This window comes from Ambystoma mexicanum, chromosome 3p (assembly GCF_040938575.1).
Source record: "Ambystoma mexicanum isolate Mex_15411 chromosome 3p, UKY_AmexF1_1, whole genome shotgun sequence".
NCBI classification, from domain to species: Eukaryota; Metazoa; Chordata; class Amphibia; order Caudata; family Ambystomatidae; genus Ambystoma; species Ambystoma mexicanum.
The window spans coordinates 1,134,846,495-1,134,860,854 of NC_090925.1; the positions used below are offsets into that span (position 1 = coordinate 1,134,846,495).

At 43.5% G+C, this 14,360-nt stretch overlaps 1 protein-coding gene across 6 annotated transcripts in view; it reads left to right on the top strand.

Annotated features, from left to right (window-relative positions):
• The window catches only part of ACSL6 (acyl-CoA synthetase long chain family member 6), a 774,575-nt gene that overhangs the window by 371,206 nt on the left and 389,009 nt on the right, over window positions 1-14,360 (top strand). For all 6 annotated transcript variants that reach the window (XM_069652522.1, XM_069652521.1, XM_069652520.1 and 3 more), the window contains one exon: window positions 11,479-11,552. In XM_069652522.1, coding sequence (XP_069508623.1) covers window positions 11,479-11,552 — 74 coding nt within the window. The remainder of the gene's footprint in view (window positions 1-11,478; window positions 11,553-14,360) is intronic.

Consider the following 14,360-nt stretch of genomic DNA (forward strand, 5'->3'; position numbering starts at 1 on the left):
AAGTGACCAGGGAAGGAAGGTGGCGAAAACGCCTAAGGTGGCTGGGGCAACTGAATGGGAAAAGTAGTCAGTATGCGCCCATGGGCAGAAGAGAAACAGCGCCCAGTGCAAATTAGTGGGATGTTGTGTTCGCTATTACTTGGCTGCAGGCAAAGAGAATAATACCAATGGCGAGCGCTTGCAGTGGCCAGTGCGCCCTGCATAGCAAGTGGGGGCAGAAAAAGAGAAGGAGAGATTTCCGTGCCCAGTGGGCAGCTGCGTAAGCTGTAGCAGACCGAGGGCCTGGCAAGAAAAACAGCACGGAGCCAAGGGCAGGCATGTGCCATCGCCCCCTGGCGTTGCTGTACTGACCGCGCTACGAGTGGAGGCTTGTTCTAAGAGGGTGGCAATGTTTGAAGGAGTTTTCCTTTCCTGCAGTCCGTGGGTCTGGAGGTGGTGCCGTGCATAGGCACCGTTGATGGCAGAACGGAGGTCCGATCACATCAGGGTGGAGATGTAATGATGACATCAGCAGCACGTTCCAAGTTAAGAACATGGAGTGTGATGACGTGCTCCAACCGCTGTGCAAGTTTGACAGTGGGATCAGCGGCCCGTTGGAGAAGAGAGTTTTGTTTTTCCAGTGACTGGGAACTGACACAGTGGGCCTCATTTAGACCCTGCCGGTCCGGAAACAGCGGTGCCAGTAAGCTTACCGGCACCGTTGTTTCCGGACCGGCATATTACATGTCTGCCTGCCAGAGCTGCTGTTCCCGACAGGTCTGACGCTGCCGGGTCACAGTAGGCAGACCGTTCACGGAAGCACCGGCTCCATTAGCAATGGTGCTGGTGCTTCCGTGGTCCCCACTCCCATAGAGTCCTATATGGGAATGGGGACTTACAATTTCCCAGCGCCTGACTTTCCGGGCCGGCGGGGTGGTAATCCCCTGGTGGTACAGGGACTTCAGTCTCCGGTAAATATTTACGGGTCCGGCGACAACCCGCCAGTAGCACCGGCGCGGTTACCGCCGGACCCTTAATGAGCCCTAGTAAATGGATTTATCCGCAAAGGAGATGCATGGCTCCATGCGTTCCATTATCCCAGCCACTGAGTGCATGGAAGTGCCGCCATCTTAAGTTAAAGTTGTTGGATCAAGTGTCCAGCAAGGCAGCTTTGAAATATGAGGTATGTCAATTGGATGTGGCGATATCGGAGGGAGAGGAATTCGGTTGTAAAGCTGAACATTGTCACCATTAGTTATATATTTTTTTTTTCGTGTGACAAGCAGGGCTCAAGTCGAGGGTACACGCGGGTGGATGGAGTCCACTCACTTTTTTCAGAGGGTGGACTCAGTCCCCCCCAGCTAAACTGAGAAACATTGAATGTCTTCTTTGAATTTATAAGTTAAAGCCGACCTCGGGATCGAACCGTAGTCGTCAGGTTTGCATGCCAGACACTGCACTATATAACCTGATGAAAAATAAACTAAAGGTGAAATGCCCCATTTCGGTACAGGAAGTTCCAGGTATTGGTTGTTGGAGTTTCACACATGGACACCTTTAAACGTTTTCAAAAATACTATTAGAAAAAAGTATCCTCGCTTGGTTTTTTGTGTGTGTGTTCAATTTATGAAAGGCAAATGCCATTCGTCCTGTGCAATTTGGGTGGTTATGCAAAGCCAATTTACCGAAATGTGCATATTTCACCTTGATATGCCAATTTCTGGTGACGTCATATCCCATTGAGTTTGTTGAGTCCCTCCATTTTTATTTGTATGACTTGACCCCTGGTGACAAGCGCATTGCTGCTGCCTGTACTGTGGTTTTGGTCCCAGTTGTTTGTTCAGCATGTGAAGAAGGTTGGGAAGTGAAATTTAGGCTGATAAATATTTGTTGCAGAAGGCAAGTTTCCATGTGCAAATGGATGGCTGCCTTATAGGTAGGAACATGGCTACGGCTGTATGGAGGGTGCGAGCATTTTGTAGCCATACATACATTGCTGGTTTAGAGTGATAACTTCTGAGGCTTTGCAGGTTTAGAGCTGATATGTTCAGCAAGGACTATTAGGAATATATGAAGTATTGGAAATAGAGCAGGTCTGGGTGACATATGTAATGGGCTTTGAGTAGAGGATGACAATAGTGTTATCAGCTTTGGAGAATTTGCAGGCGTAGAGCCGCAGGGACAGCTATGCACTTTAGAGATTTCAAGAGTGAAAGCCAGAGCAAGATGTGCTGCACCAGGTCTCTGTGTGTGGAAAGAAAACGCTCTAGGAATTGCAGGTGTAGTACTGCAAGAGTATTTTTTTTTTTTGTAAAACTACAGCCTAATACATGTTTTATGATAAGGCTTTTGTTACATTCTTCCACGCTTCATCCTTATTCCTTGTTACTGCTGCTTGCCTTTGGTTATGGTTATGGTTTGGCAACTCTCTTGTCTATGTCCCAGAATTCCTGATTTGGCAACAGCATGTCCATGTAATTTATTACTGCACAGACTAGCTGTATATTTTCGCCCGATAACAGATTTTTCCACCATCTGTCGATATCATTCCTCAACGGAGTGAACTTTTCCAGGTGTATTTTACGCTGAGAGATTGTTCCTGTGCACTCTGTTATAAGGTGTTTGGTGGTTTCAATCCCATCTTTACAGAATCTGCAGGAACTGTCCTTTATTTTTGTGTTTTTTTGTCTCTTTAGTGTTTCTTTTGTTCTTAATATGTTTAGTTTCAATCTTAGAAACTGCATACGATGATACTTTGAAGGGCATCGTGTCAGGAATCGAGCTGGCATGTTTAGTTTATTTTCGATTGGCCCTAGACTTGCCATTGATTTGAGTGAATCTCGCGTTTCTTTGTTAATTATCCAGGACCATCGTTCAAACTTTTTTTTTGCGATTTGAGGTGTATTCAACAGTTCTGTTTCTTTAATATCAGCTGCGGTTAGGATTTCCATTAGTTTGGAGTTCCATTTAGTTGTCAGATTTATTTGAGTTCCAGTTTCCATTTTGAAGATCTCATATGCTGGAATTGGGGGGTTCAGATTCATTTTCCTCCATGTTGTGAGCGATTTCCATATAACTTTCGAGTGTAACGAATTCTGTGATAATTCGTGCCTTACTGCGGCAGCGTGGACACTTTTGGGTAGATTCAACACTCTACGCCAAAATATGCTTTCCAGCAGGTGCCATGTTGTTTCTGAGATGTTCCACCCAGCTTCCGCTCCGAAGGTTATTGTTGGTACCACTTTTTGTGCATAGAACAATATAACAGGAGCCAACGAGAATTTACCGTATTCTCTCTCTAGTTTTGCTCCTTGCAGCGCCAGCCTTTTCATGCGATTTTTTAGATCTTCAATCCATGGTCCTTCACTGATGGAGTTATTGAAGCGTATTCCTAGATATTTTATGGAAGTTACTCTTTCTATTTTTTCACCGTTTATGGACCATGAAAAATCTCGGTCTTTTCTGTTACCTTTAGAGCCAATTTCTAGAATCTTGGTTTTGGCCGTGTTTATTTCGAGGTCATTCATTGTCAGGTAATTATACAATTTGCTTAACAATCGTTGCAGTCCGACTTGTGTACGATCCAGTAGTACTAAGTCATCGGCATATGTTATGCAAGAAATTGGAGTATTGTTCAGTTTTGGAGGAAATGAGTTGACGTCTCTCAAGTGAATTGGTAGGTCTGCTATAAACAATTTAAATAGCTCTGATGCCAGAGGACACCCTTGTTTTACCCCCTTCTCAGTTTCAATGGTTTCTGACATTTCTCCATTATTGCTTAATCGCACACGTATTGATGTATTAGTATGGAGTGCTATGATAGGTTCAAGTAGATTGGCCGGACATCCCCATGAGATAAGTTTTTGCCATAGCCTTCTGCGATTTATTCCGTCGAAGACCTGTTTCATATCAATAAAGGCTAGAAACATCCGTTGACCTGCTTTGATGGTTTCCATTTTTAATATGCTTAAGATGCAAAGATTTGCGTCCACTCCGACGCCAGCAGTGAATCCCGTTTGTCTTGGGTCTACAATCATTTCATCATTTGCCCATTTTGCAAGTTTCTTTCTCAAGAAAGATCCACAAACCTTACCTATGGTATCTAAAAGAGCGATTGGACGATAGTTATTTGGATTGTCCCGGTCGCCCTTTTTATGGATTGGCACCACTATGGCTTTTGACCAAGACTCGGGTATTTGTCTGGTTGTAGCGAGTCGAGTAAAGAGAATTTCGATAAAGACTGACCATTCCACAACGTTTTGTTTTAACATTATGTTTGTGATCAGGTCTGGACCTGGCGCCCGGGAATTTTTTAATTTGGTTATTGCATGTGCGATCTCGTGTGCGTCTATTTTTAAGTCCCAGTCCTTCGTTTTAGTGTTAAGTTCTATTGCTGGTTCCCAATAAGATCTTTTATATACCTTTGTAAAATGGTCAACCCAAATGTTTCCTGCTAGACCGTTTACAATTGTTGGTTGGAATTTCAGGGATCCAGCATTTAATATTGACCATATGTCTCTGGAGTTTTTCTTTAGCATAAGTTTCATTATATTTTCCGCACGATCTTGGTCAATGATTGCTTTCTGTGATCTAATCCAATTCCTATATTGTTTGCGCCGATCTTTTATACTTACTCGAGCATCACCCGTTTTGTGATTTTTTTTCAGTTTTCTCACGTCACTTCTTAGTACTTTTTTAGCGTCTTGGATCACTTTGCTGAAATTATATTTGTGTGTTTTGCCAGTCGTGCTTAAATGGTTTTTTACAAGGTTTAATAATAATGGAGCATATTCACATGTACCTTGGTCCTCTTTTCTACAGAATGTTTCAGTAACTTGTCGTATCTGCGGGCCAGTTATTCTCAGTCTGTTGCCAGTCGGGTTTACTGTTAACTGGGCTATTTTCGGCTCGCTCATGTTCCAAGAAACCCGCCAATTTAGACGCATCATCTCGTGATCACTCTTTCTTGTTGTGATCACTTCTATGTCAATTAGTTTTCCGTACATCTCTGCTGACGTCCAGATATAATCTAGGGTTTTCGCTGCACCTTTGAAGATACCTCTCCAAGTGCATTTTGCCGGAATGTCTCCTTTGATGTTTCCATTTATCATTCCCAGGTCTCGATTTGACATCATATTTTGCCAAGCATTTGCTCTTTTACATAATTGGTTTTTTGGAATTCTTAGATTAGTTTCTGAAGTTTGGTCCCATTTAAACCATGCACAATTCAAGTCTCCACAGCAGATGATCCATACTTTCCTATGATTTAGAATAACATTGTCTATGAGCTCCAGCACTGACTTTATTAATTTGTCAGTTGCAATTTTAGCTGGATTCCAATAGCAGTTAATTATTAGCATGTATTCACATTGCTCTTTGGTTGGCAGATGGTATTTTATTAGTGTACCTTGGACAAAGGGATTTGGGTTATGGGATTGTACTGGTGTCCATCCTTTGTTAATTCGAATCATGGTCAAGAGTCCCGAGAAGGGGCGACCGGTTCTGTTTTTTCCAGCAGGATTAAGGAATATGCTAAAACCATCTTTTGATGGTTTATTACGTAACCAAGTTTCCTGCAAGCAAATGAATATTGTTTTTTCGGACGAGACAGGAAATTCTTCAAACAAGTGTGTAAAGCCACGTGTATTCCACGATAAGAGGTTTCCTTGTCCCTCTTGTCTTTTCAATCATTGCTAATTTGGCTGTCTTTGTATTCCTTGCTTTGTTTGAATATTGGCCAATGACTGACGTAGTGCGTTGATTTTAGATTCCATTGTAAGGGTGTCCTGCTCGTCATATTGGCTTCTTTCCTGCTCAGTGCTTTCTGGAGGTTCTACCGTCAAGTCAAAGCCAAATGCCAGAAGTTCGTCTGAGGCATGTAGAATTGTGGATCGCACTGCATTTGAGATAATGTGCAGTAGCACCTGATCGGTGGAGTTTTCAGAAGCATATTCCACTATTTTGATGTCATCCGTATGAATGGTCCGTAAGGAGGGTATGCATTGGAATAGTTTCAGCACATTTGTCCGATTTAAATTCATCTCATGTTCGTCTGTATGAATGTTTTGAAGTCGAAGCTTCATGATTTGGTTGCCATTTTTCTTTTTCTGATACTGTTGTGTTTTTGATATATAATGCACAGTTTGTTTCCTTTGATTTATTGTTAATTTTGGATTTAATTTGTTTGCAGCTTGTGCTAATATTCCTTCTTTCTCTAAATTTGATTTGCCCATCATTTGAGGCTTTGTGTTGTTTTCATTGGTTCTTCGAATTGGAACCCTTTTTGGAAAATTTTGTTTTTGTTGATCCTCGTCTTGCCATACGTTTTCAAACACGGCTGCGTCATCATTTCTGTCGCTATTATGCGAATATGTTGACAGGTTGCAAAGCTCTATTGACGAGGTTGAGATGATTTGTGCTGTGCTTATTCCTGAAGTATCTCCCCGCATACGTTTCCTACATGGGCTCCTCTTTTCAGTGTTTTTGGAGATGGCTTGATTTTCTGACGTTGTTAGTTTTCGAATTTCCTTCTCTGCTCGTGCGAATATTGCTGGTCGAGTTGGTAATGGCATATTCCTTATAAATTTTTTTGTATTTGCAGATCTTTTCCACTTATTTCTGGGGTGAAAGTATGGGACTACTTCTTCCGGTGTGTGGGGTAGTCCTGGGGTACAGAGCGACACTGTGCTCTTTAAATGCCAAGTGGGGTGAAGGTATGGGACTCCTACTTCCGGTGTGTGGGGTAGTGAAATGCAAAAGGTGTGGAAGGGGGCTCTCTTGCGTGAGAGTTGGTTATTGGTAGAGAGTCACATGCCCTAAAGTGTTTAGTGAAATGAAGCAGGTCTGCAGGCTCTTCAGATCAGTTACAGGCACTTTTCGGTTTTATTTAAGTATCAGGTCACATCAAGTTATCTCTTAGGAGCCCACTGGCACCAATCACCCAGGCAAGATCTCTCCAAGTGCCCGAGTTTAGAACCTTATCCCATTAACACTCTCTCACTCATACAACAGTCTCACAGCATTCTCTCTGACATCATACATTCCATGCATCCATCCAAGCACAATACAACACATCTCCCTTCCTTTTCCATTTCTCACCACATGCCAACCAAGCACTACCCAACACACATAAATATAAATAAGTGGGCTGTGAAGGTCTTTGTTATGGTGCTGCAGCTGCCCTCACTAATTGTGACCAAGCACTACCCAACACACATGAATATAAATAAGTGGGCTGTGAAGGTCTTTGTTATGGTGCTGCAGCTGCCCTCACTAATTGTGACCAAGCACTACCCAACACACATACATATAAATAAGTGGCTGTGAAGGTCTTTGTTACGGTGCTGCAGCTGCCCTCACTAATTGTGACCAAGCACTACCCAACACACATACATATAAATAAGTGGGCTGTGAAGGTCTTTGTTATGGTGCTGTAGCTGCCCTCACTAATTGTGTTTTTAAAATGCTGGGAGCATGTGTGATGAAAGGACTACTGTTCCACAGGAGTACAGGGATTGTAATTGTAATGGGTTATTTATAACACACTTAATACCCAGAAGTTTCTAAGCCCGGACCAGGGGATCGAACGTGTGATGCTCTTCATCGTCTTGCTTCCAAGACGAGCGTGTTGCCCCTGAGCTATCCTCCTGAGACTTGTGAGCAATGCTAAGCCCCACAGTACTACTAACCAAGCAGTGATGCCATTCATAAAGGCAGAGCCCAACTGGTATAACTTCTTGTCCTCTTTAAGGTAGCACGGGCCCAAGGCAGGCTACACTCTTCAGGAGCGACGTGAGCAAGCCCAGAAGCATACCAAACCAACAACAGTACTGTGATATCAAACTAAAAGAATTTTCAAAAAAGGTTCCATAAAAATAGAATACTTTAATTAAAATTAAAATACACACGACTAATAAAAACTCTTATAACCCACCTCTGTGAAAGAAGACACAGAATATGCAGACGTTGTAATGACTGGGGACAGTCTCGGTCTGAAGGAAGTCGTTCACAAGCAATAATTACAGCTGCAATGTAATTTTCATTGACAATGTCTTTAAAAAAGGTAGAGAGTGCAGTCTTACTAGGCACTATGGTCGTATAAAGCAGGCCAGGATGACAGAACCTTGTGTTCTTGTGGCTCTGCATCATCGAGTCAGGGTTTTAGTTATTTTGGAGTGGGTTGAGTCAGCGTCAAGACAGTTTGGATCGATTCTTCCCAATGTTTCACAATAGTCAAGACAGTAGGTCCAAAAATGTGATGCAGTGTTGTAGCAGTGATCGTCTCAAACCAGGTGAGAATGGGCAGGCGATGGATCAAATCACTGTCTTGAATCAGTCAAATTGGCTTAAATCGGAGGAACAATGCGATGTGGATACGGAAATTGATCCAAACTGGAAAACAGGATCCAGAGCTGTTTCTTGACTCCTGGGTGATGAAAGACCCCTTCCAGGGTCCCCAGGCTCAATGCAAGTCTTTTATTCTGTACTTCACAGCCGGTAAGGTTTCTAGAGAGCACTTGCAGGGTCTGCTGCCTCAAGTGAGCAGGTTTCTGGGTATCAGTGGTCTCAGCCTGCAGTAGGTCTTGTTCTGCCAGCAGGGCACCCCAACATTTCTTCTGGGATGTTTGTGAGAAAAGACTTGCGCTTTTAATGGACGTTTTTGTCTTCAACTCTTTAGAAGAGGACTTTGGAGCATACTGTACCTTGAAGAGAATTCCAGGTGTAATCCTTCCGTAGTCAAAGATGATTCAACCTGGGGGGAATAATCCTCACTCACTTAAATAGGGAATCCTCTAAAGCAAATTGTTCCCTTCTAGCCTTCTGTAAGGGGTTCAGTCCTGGCTGCTATTTATAGCCTTATGCATGGTAATGACATACCCAGAGTGTTTTGTCTGCAGTAAGTTTGGAAACCCTAGGAAATTCAAAGATGGTGGAACACCTCTCTTGTGGGAAGTCCTCCCCTGGGCTACTCTACTCCACCCCCATCTTCTGTCTTCCTACATCCAAGAATGTCCGTTCATTGCCACCCTGGTGAGCTCTCCATTATTTGACTGGGCTTGCCTGTAAAGCAGTTGTTCATAGCTAGCCGCCTCAGGAGATTTCATGTCTTCTGGAGGAGGTAACAAGCCTTCCCAGAAGCATCAATAGGGGGACTTTGTGGGCTGGGCCCATTTGGTTGTTTTGAATGAAACCCAGTTCCCACACGCTAATACACAAAAGGACCCATCAGTGAGTCACTAGCAACCAAGCTGACCATAATATGGCACATATAGGTTTTTGGCCAGTATAATTGCAGATTCCCAGAGGCAGGTCACTATGTCAAAACCTGGCTTATATTTAGATTTCCATCTTCCGCCAGGCTCTGGGAGCACATATTTGCATCATTTAATTTAGGATCAGGACCACCCACAATTAAAGCAGACTCTGTCTGCTGGACATTTGGTTCCATCCGGTGTTGGCAAGAATTCACGTGTTACTTTATGACTGCCGTGTTGCCACACTAAAAGGCACCTACTTACATGTGTAATTAGGGAGGTTTAGCAGAAGTACATGTTTGCCCTATGCTTTTCTGCGTAGAGCATTATGAAAGGGAAGTCTGATTAGCAGACCCCATTTTCAGAGAAAGTGGGATCTGCTACCATAGAAAAATCAAACAATCTCAGGCCATTCAAATTCACATATGGCATTCTATCACTGTATCCACTCCTGCACAGTGAGGAGCAGAGATGTCCTTACAGTATCATTCCCGTCTTTCATTGCACTCACATACATGTTCACCCTTTCTAACTGGAAAGTCCGTTTGGGATCAAAAGCCTAGGAAGGGCTGCGCGTATTAAACATACTGAAAACGGGCACTTATGGCATCCACCCACATGTAGGCAGAGTCGGCATTAGTGGTGGTGTCACCGGAGTTGGCTTCCCACATTCAATGTCCATCCTCATTTCCAGTGATGGGCTGTAACCAAAGACAGTTTAGGGCAATTAAGAAGAGTGGTGGATCCTGGCGTGTCAAGGTTGCCCACTGTGAAGGCATTAAGGGAAGTTGCGACATGCATGGCGATGTCATACCCAGCATGTCTCAACTCCTGCAGCTGCAGAAAGCGAACGAAACATCAGAAAATGTTTGTGAATTTGATGACTTGCTACCGTGTCACGGCACTCATGGTGCATGCGTGTCGGTAAGGTGGAGTTCATTAGTCTTGGTTCATTGAATCTGGTAGAATTTACGAGACGGGCAGGTTTTTACACGCTTTCTAGACAGATAAATGAAAGATGTTCATTCATTAGTTAGTCGATTCAACCCCTTGGCCATTAAACATACAATAAAACATAGCTAGCATTTGTGGCTGAATAAGCAATGCCAAATGATGGTAATGGAGAGGTTGACTGCCAATAGCAATTAACAGTCGAATTAATTTTGAAATGTTTGCGGGCACTGGTCTACTTGGCACAAGATTACTGTTCACTCACATGCCGGGTATGGACGAGGGCATGAAATCTTTAATTAATGGACACGTAAATACATGTTTTTGGACAAGTCATTGTATGCAGGAGTGGGGGATGGCTTCTAGAAAAGATCAAGAACACTTTAACGAAAATAAGATTTGGTGGGATCAACTGGGTGTGATGAGGGATGTGGCCCCAATATTCAATATATGTTTGGTTTTGGATCCGATCTAGTGGGGGAAGGGAGAGGGTGGGAGGAAAAGGGGTTCAAAGCGTGAGGTTCTTAATGGGATCTTATGTTCAATTGATTATGAATTGTCCAAGCCTAAAAAAATTGAATAATGAGAATTTCATGTGCAAACATAAATCAATATAGCCTTGTAGACTTAGGGAGGGGTCATTATCGTGTGCTATGTTGGGAAAGGGTCATTATCCTAGAGGATAATGACCGATGTGACCTCTCCTGAGGTCTATGCAGCTTTTAGCACGTATTGGTGGTAGCATTAAATGTTTTGAAGTTTTAAGGTGAAGTAAAATAGGTTTAATTAATGGTGAGTAAAGTAAATAGACACACTGAGTTAGTAAATTAAATGTGGTTTTATCATGTATTATTTGAATAGCAAGATTGTCTTCATGTTTAAAGCTTTTTAATTGCAAACCTGGTAAAACTGCAGCGGGTTTAACATGAACATTGATTATGTGTCATGTAAAAGTCAACAGTTTCTCTATAAGAAAGTGAAAGGATTTTCCCATAGTTAAGCTTTCTCTTTGTGTCATGTTGAAAGAAATATTTCCTGGAAATTGCATTGTTGTTTCCATGTCCGCATTTGAAGACAGAATGTTCAGAATGCAGTCAATACCAGTAGTTATTGACTGCATTCTGAACATTCTGATTGGCTGAGTGGAGGTCAATAACAATCTCAATGTGCTAATCCACGTTATCCCAGGCACACAAGAGATCAAAGGTTAGCACCAGAGTTCAGTCTGTCCCTTTAGCACTGATCCTCAATTCTTTCTTACAATGCATCAGTGATCTTATTTGTCTCTTTACAGGTAATCCCAAAGGTGCCATGCTGACACATGGGAATGTGGTGGCCGATTTTTCAGGCTTTTTGAAAGTAACAGAGGTGAATATTAAGGACTTGCGTTTGCGTCTGAAAGTTAATTCAGAACTGATTTCTTAAGTCAGTACCCAACCAAGCTTTGCTGGTGGGTGCGTACATGTGTGTGCAAGTGCTCACTTGTGAAGCTCCATGCACATGCCAATGATGGGGCAAGCAGTAGAGGCCACTTGACTGCCTTTCCAATGACAGGTGACTGTTGGATGGCTCTGATAATGTATTTGCTGCAGTGGGTTGTGGAATCAATGAGTGGCTACCATGGAAATGTGCGTATGTGTTTACACTGAGCTGAACAGCTGTTACCAGAGTTGTATATGATTGGATGGATGACTGTACAGGCAAGGTGTGTGATTTCTACATGCGCTTAGTACATGTGCCGATCGAACTTACCTTATTACACCAGAGGACCAACCTCTCTCTTTATAATTTACGCCTTACATACATGCATTTGAAAGGCCCCACAAGGGCATATATAGCAACCAACAAAAGACACATAATTATCAAGGCATCTTTCAGACTCATATGTCTCGCTCCGCCCATCATATATTCGGGGGGCAGCATCCATATCAAACTATTGCCATAAAAGCCAAGGTGCAGCCTCAAACGCAGAGACACAGCCATTGCATGCTAGGTGAAGCCATACACGCCAGTAGCCAACATATGCTCAGGGTCATGCTAATTGCAATTATTGAGCTGGACATGTTGTTTCATTAACAGTAACCAGAGCAATCCTGACAGCAGATGCTTTACAATTGAATTTGCATGATGGAAAATGAACCACGTGATGATCCGGGAGGTGGAGCATGAACCGGCAAAATGCAAGCACACGGGAGAAGCAAAGAAGAAGGCATTTGCAATGTAATGACAATGGTGGCCGTTAGCGAGAGGTTTAAGATGGTGGAACACCATGCCTCGATAGTTTGCTGACACTTTCAATGTAAAGGGGATTGGAACTTGAAGGCCATCTTAAATGAATGGATGTTGATGGAGATTCTGATTTCTGTGGTGGGGGCTCCAGTGGTGGGAGGAGAGGGGGTAGAAGAAGCTTAATCGAGGGGTTGCCCAGGGGGAGTGACAGTAAGATAAAGACTGGTGCTAGGCCGGAGGGTGCAAGATGTGGAGTATCGGGTGATATCAGTAGCGAGGTGAGCGAGGGGGATAATCCTTGCCTGGATAGCTTTGAAGTTCATTAGCCGAAATGTGTAGATTGACCATTTGTGCAGAGAGGGCCGGCCAGCATGGATACGGTAATAAGATTTGAGTGACAAATGGGAAGCTGAAGAGGGTGCAAATTTAAAAAGTTTCTAATTTTGTCAAAGGAAGGAAAAGAGTTGAGGGGAAGGCCCATGAACACACAAATAGTTCAGTCGACTCTGAACCAAAGTGGAGATGGGAGTTTTTGTTGAGTGGTCGGTGAGAAGAGGGCAGGTCTTTCGGATATTCACTAGGTTGATCCTTGCAGCGTTAGCCGTCGAAGTGATGTATTGTTGGAGCTTTCGATCACTGTTGAAGAGGGCGAGAGGTTTAGCATTCTGGGCAAGTAGCTAACTTTGATCTGAGATGAGCGCAGCACTAGATAGGAAGTGGCATCTAGTGGCCGATGGCCAAGCGATAGTCAGAAATCATCAGAAAAAAGGTCAATGGTGATGGCAGGAAAGGAAAAGATCTTTCTGTCCTCCATAAAGAGGAGGTAGGAACACCCAAAGAACGAAGTGATGATTGGTTTCAGGACTTAGGTAAAGATGACACTGGAAGGTTGATTGACAGGATACAATCTCCAGGTATCTTCTTGAGCCACAATTACACATAAGAAAGGAGACACCCACCTCCCTCAACCTAGCTTACCCCTAACTGACACACACACAAAGAACATTCTTTGGAACGCCTTCACTCAGAATTCTCTGAGATAGCATTCACTTGCGCACAATATCATCACATCGCGCATTACCAAATAAATAAACAAACAAACAAACATCTGAAATTTACTGTGGAAAGCAAGACCGAAAGCAAGACTCAACCCAAATCTGTCTCTTACAACACACACACACACACACACAGTGTCAGTCGATCCTCACTCAAACACATGATTAGACAGAGAAACCGACAAGAAGATACCTCAATCGGTACCTTTGGTGAGAGGGCAAGTGTAACTACAAACCCATCCATGCGTGGTGGCCACTTAAACATGGACACAGTTGTAAGTCCCACAATGCCTTGTAGGGAGCTGGTGTCAGACAAAGGACCGACCTCCCCAACCTCCTCCTCACCAATACTTTCAGAAGAGTTGTCCTTGGAACTGGCGGGGGTCTTCCTGCACAACTGCCGGTCTTCTGAGGACTGTCCCTTCCTTGACTTCCTCTTCTTGTCGTGTAAATAGGGCCTAGCTCCCTCAGAGGCCACCTTGACAGGAAGTGTAACCTATCAAAGGTGAACCCCGAGGAGCTAGACCCCCAAAGTACCAGGGAAAAAGCCTCTCGGGCACCAAAAAACCCTGGGTGAATTGTAAAGATGAATAAATGGCTGACTTCACAAGCCTTGTCCTTCAGTCTTGAGGCAATTCCGGAAAACAGGATAAATGCAAGCAGAGGTCCAAAAGATCAACAGGATACAGGGAATGGCCCAAAGAGCAAAACTAAGCGTGGGTGTAATGACAGGAACAGGGAAGATCTTGAGACAAGGGAGAGAAAGACAGAAACTGAAGATCGGGTGAAAAACCCGGAAATAGTGTCACGGAAGAAAGGTAAGCAATGGATGTTAGAGGAGAAAGGAAACACCCCAAATCCAACAGGGAACAACGGAAACACCTACCGTGAG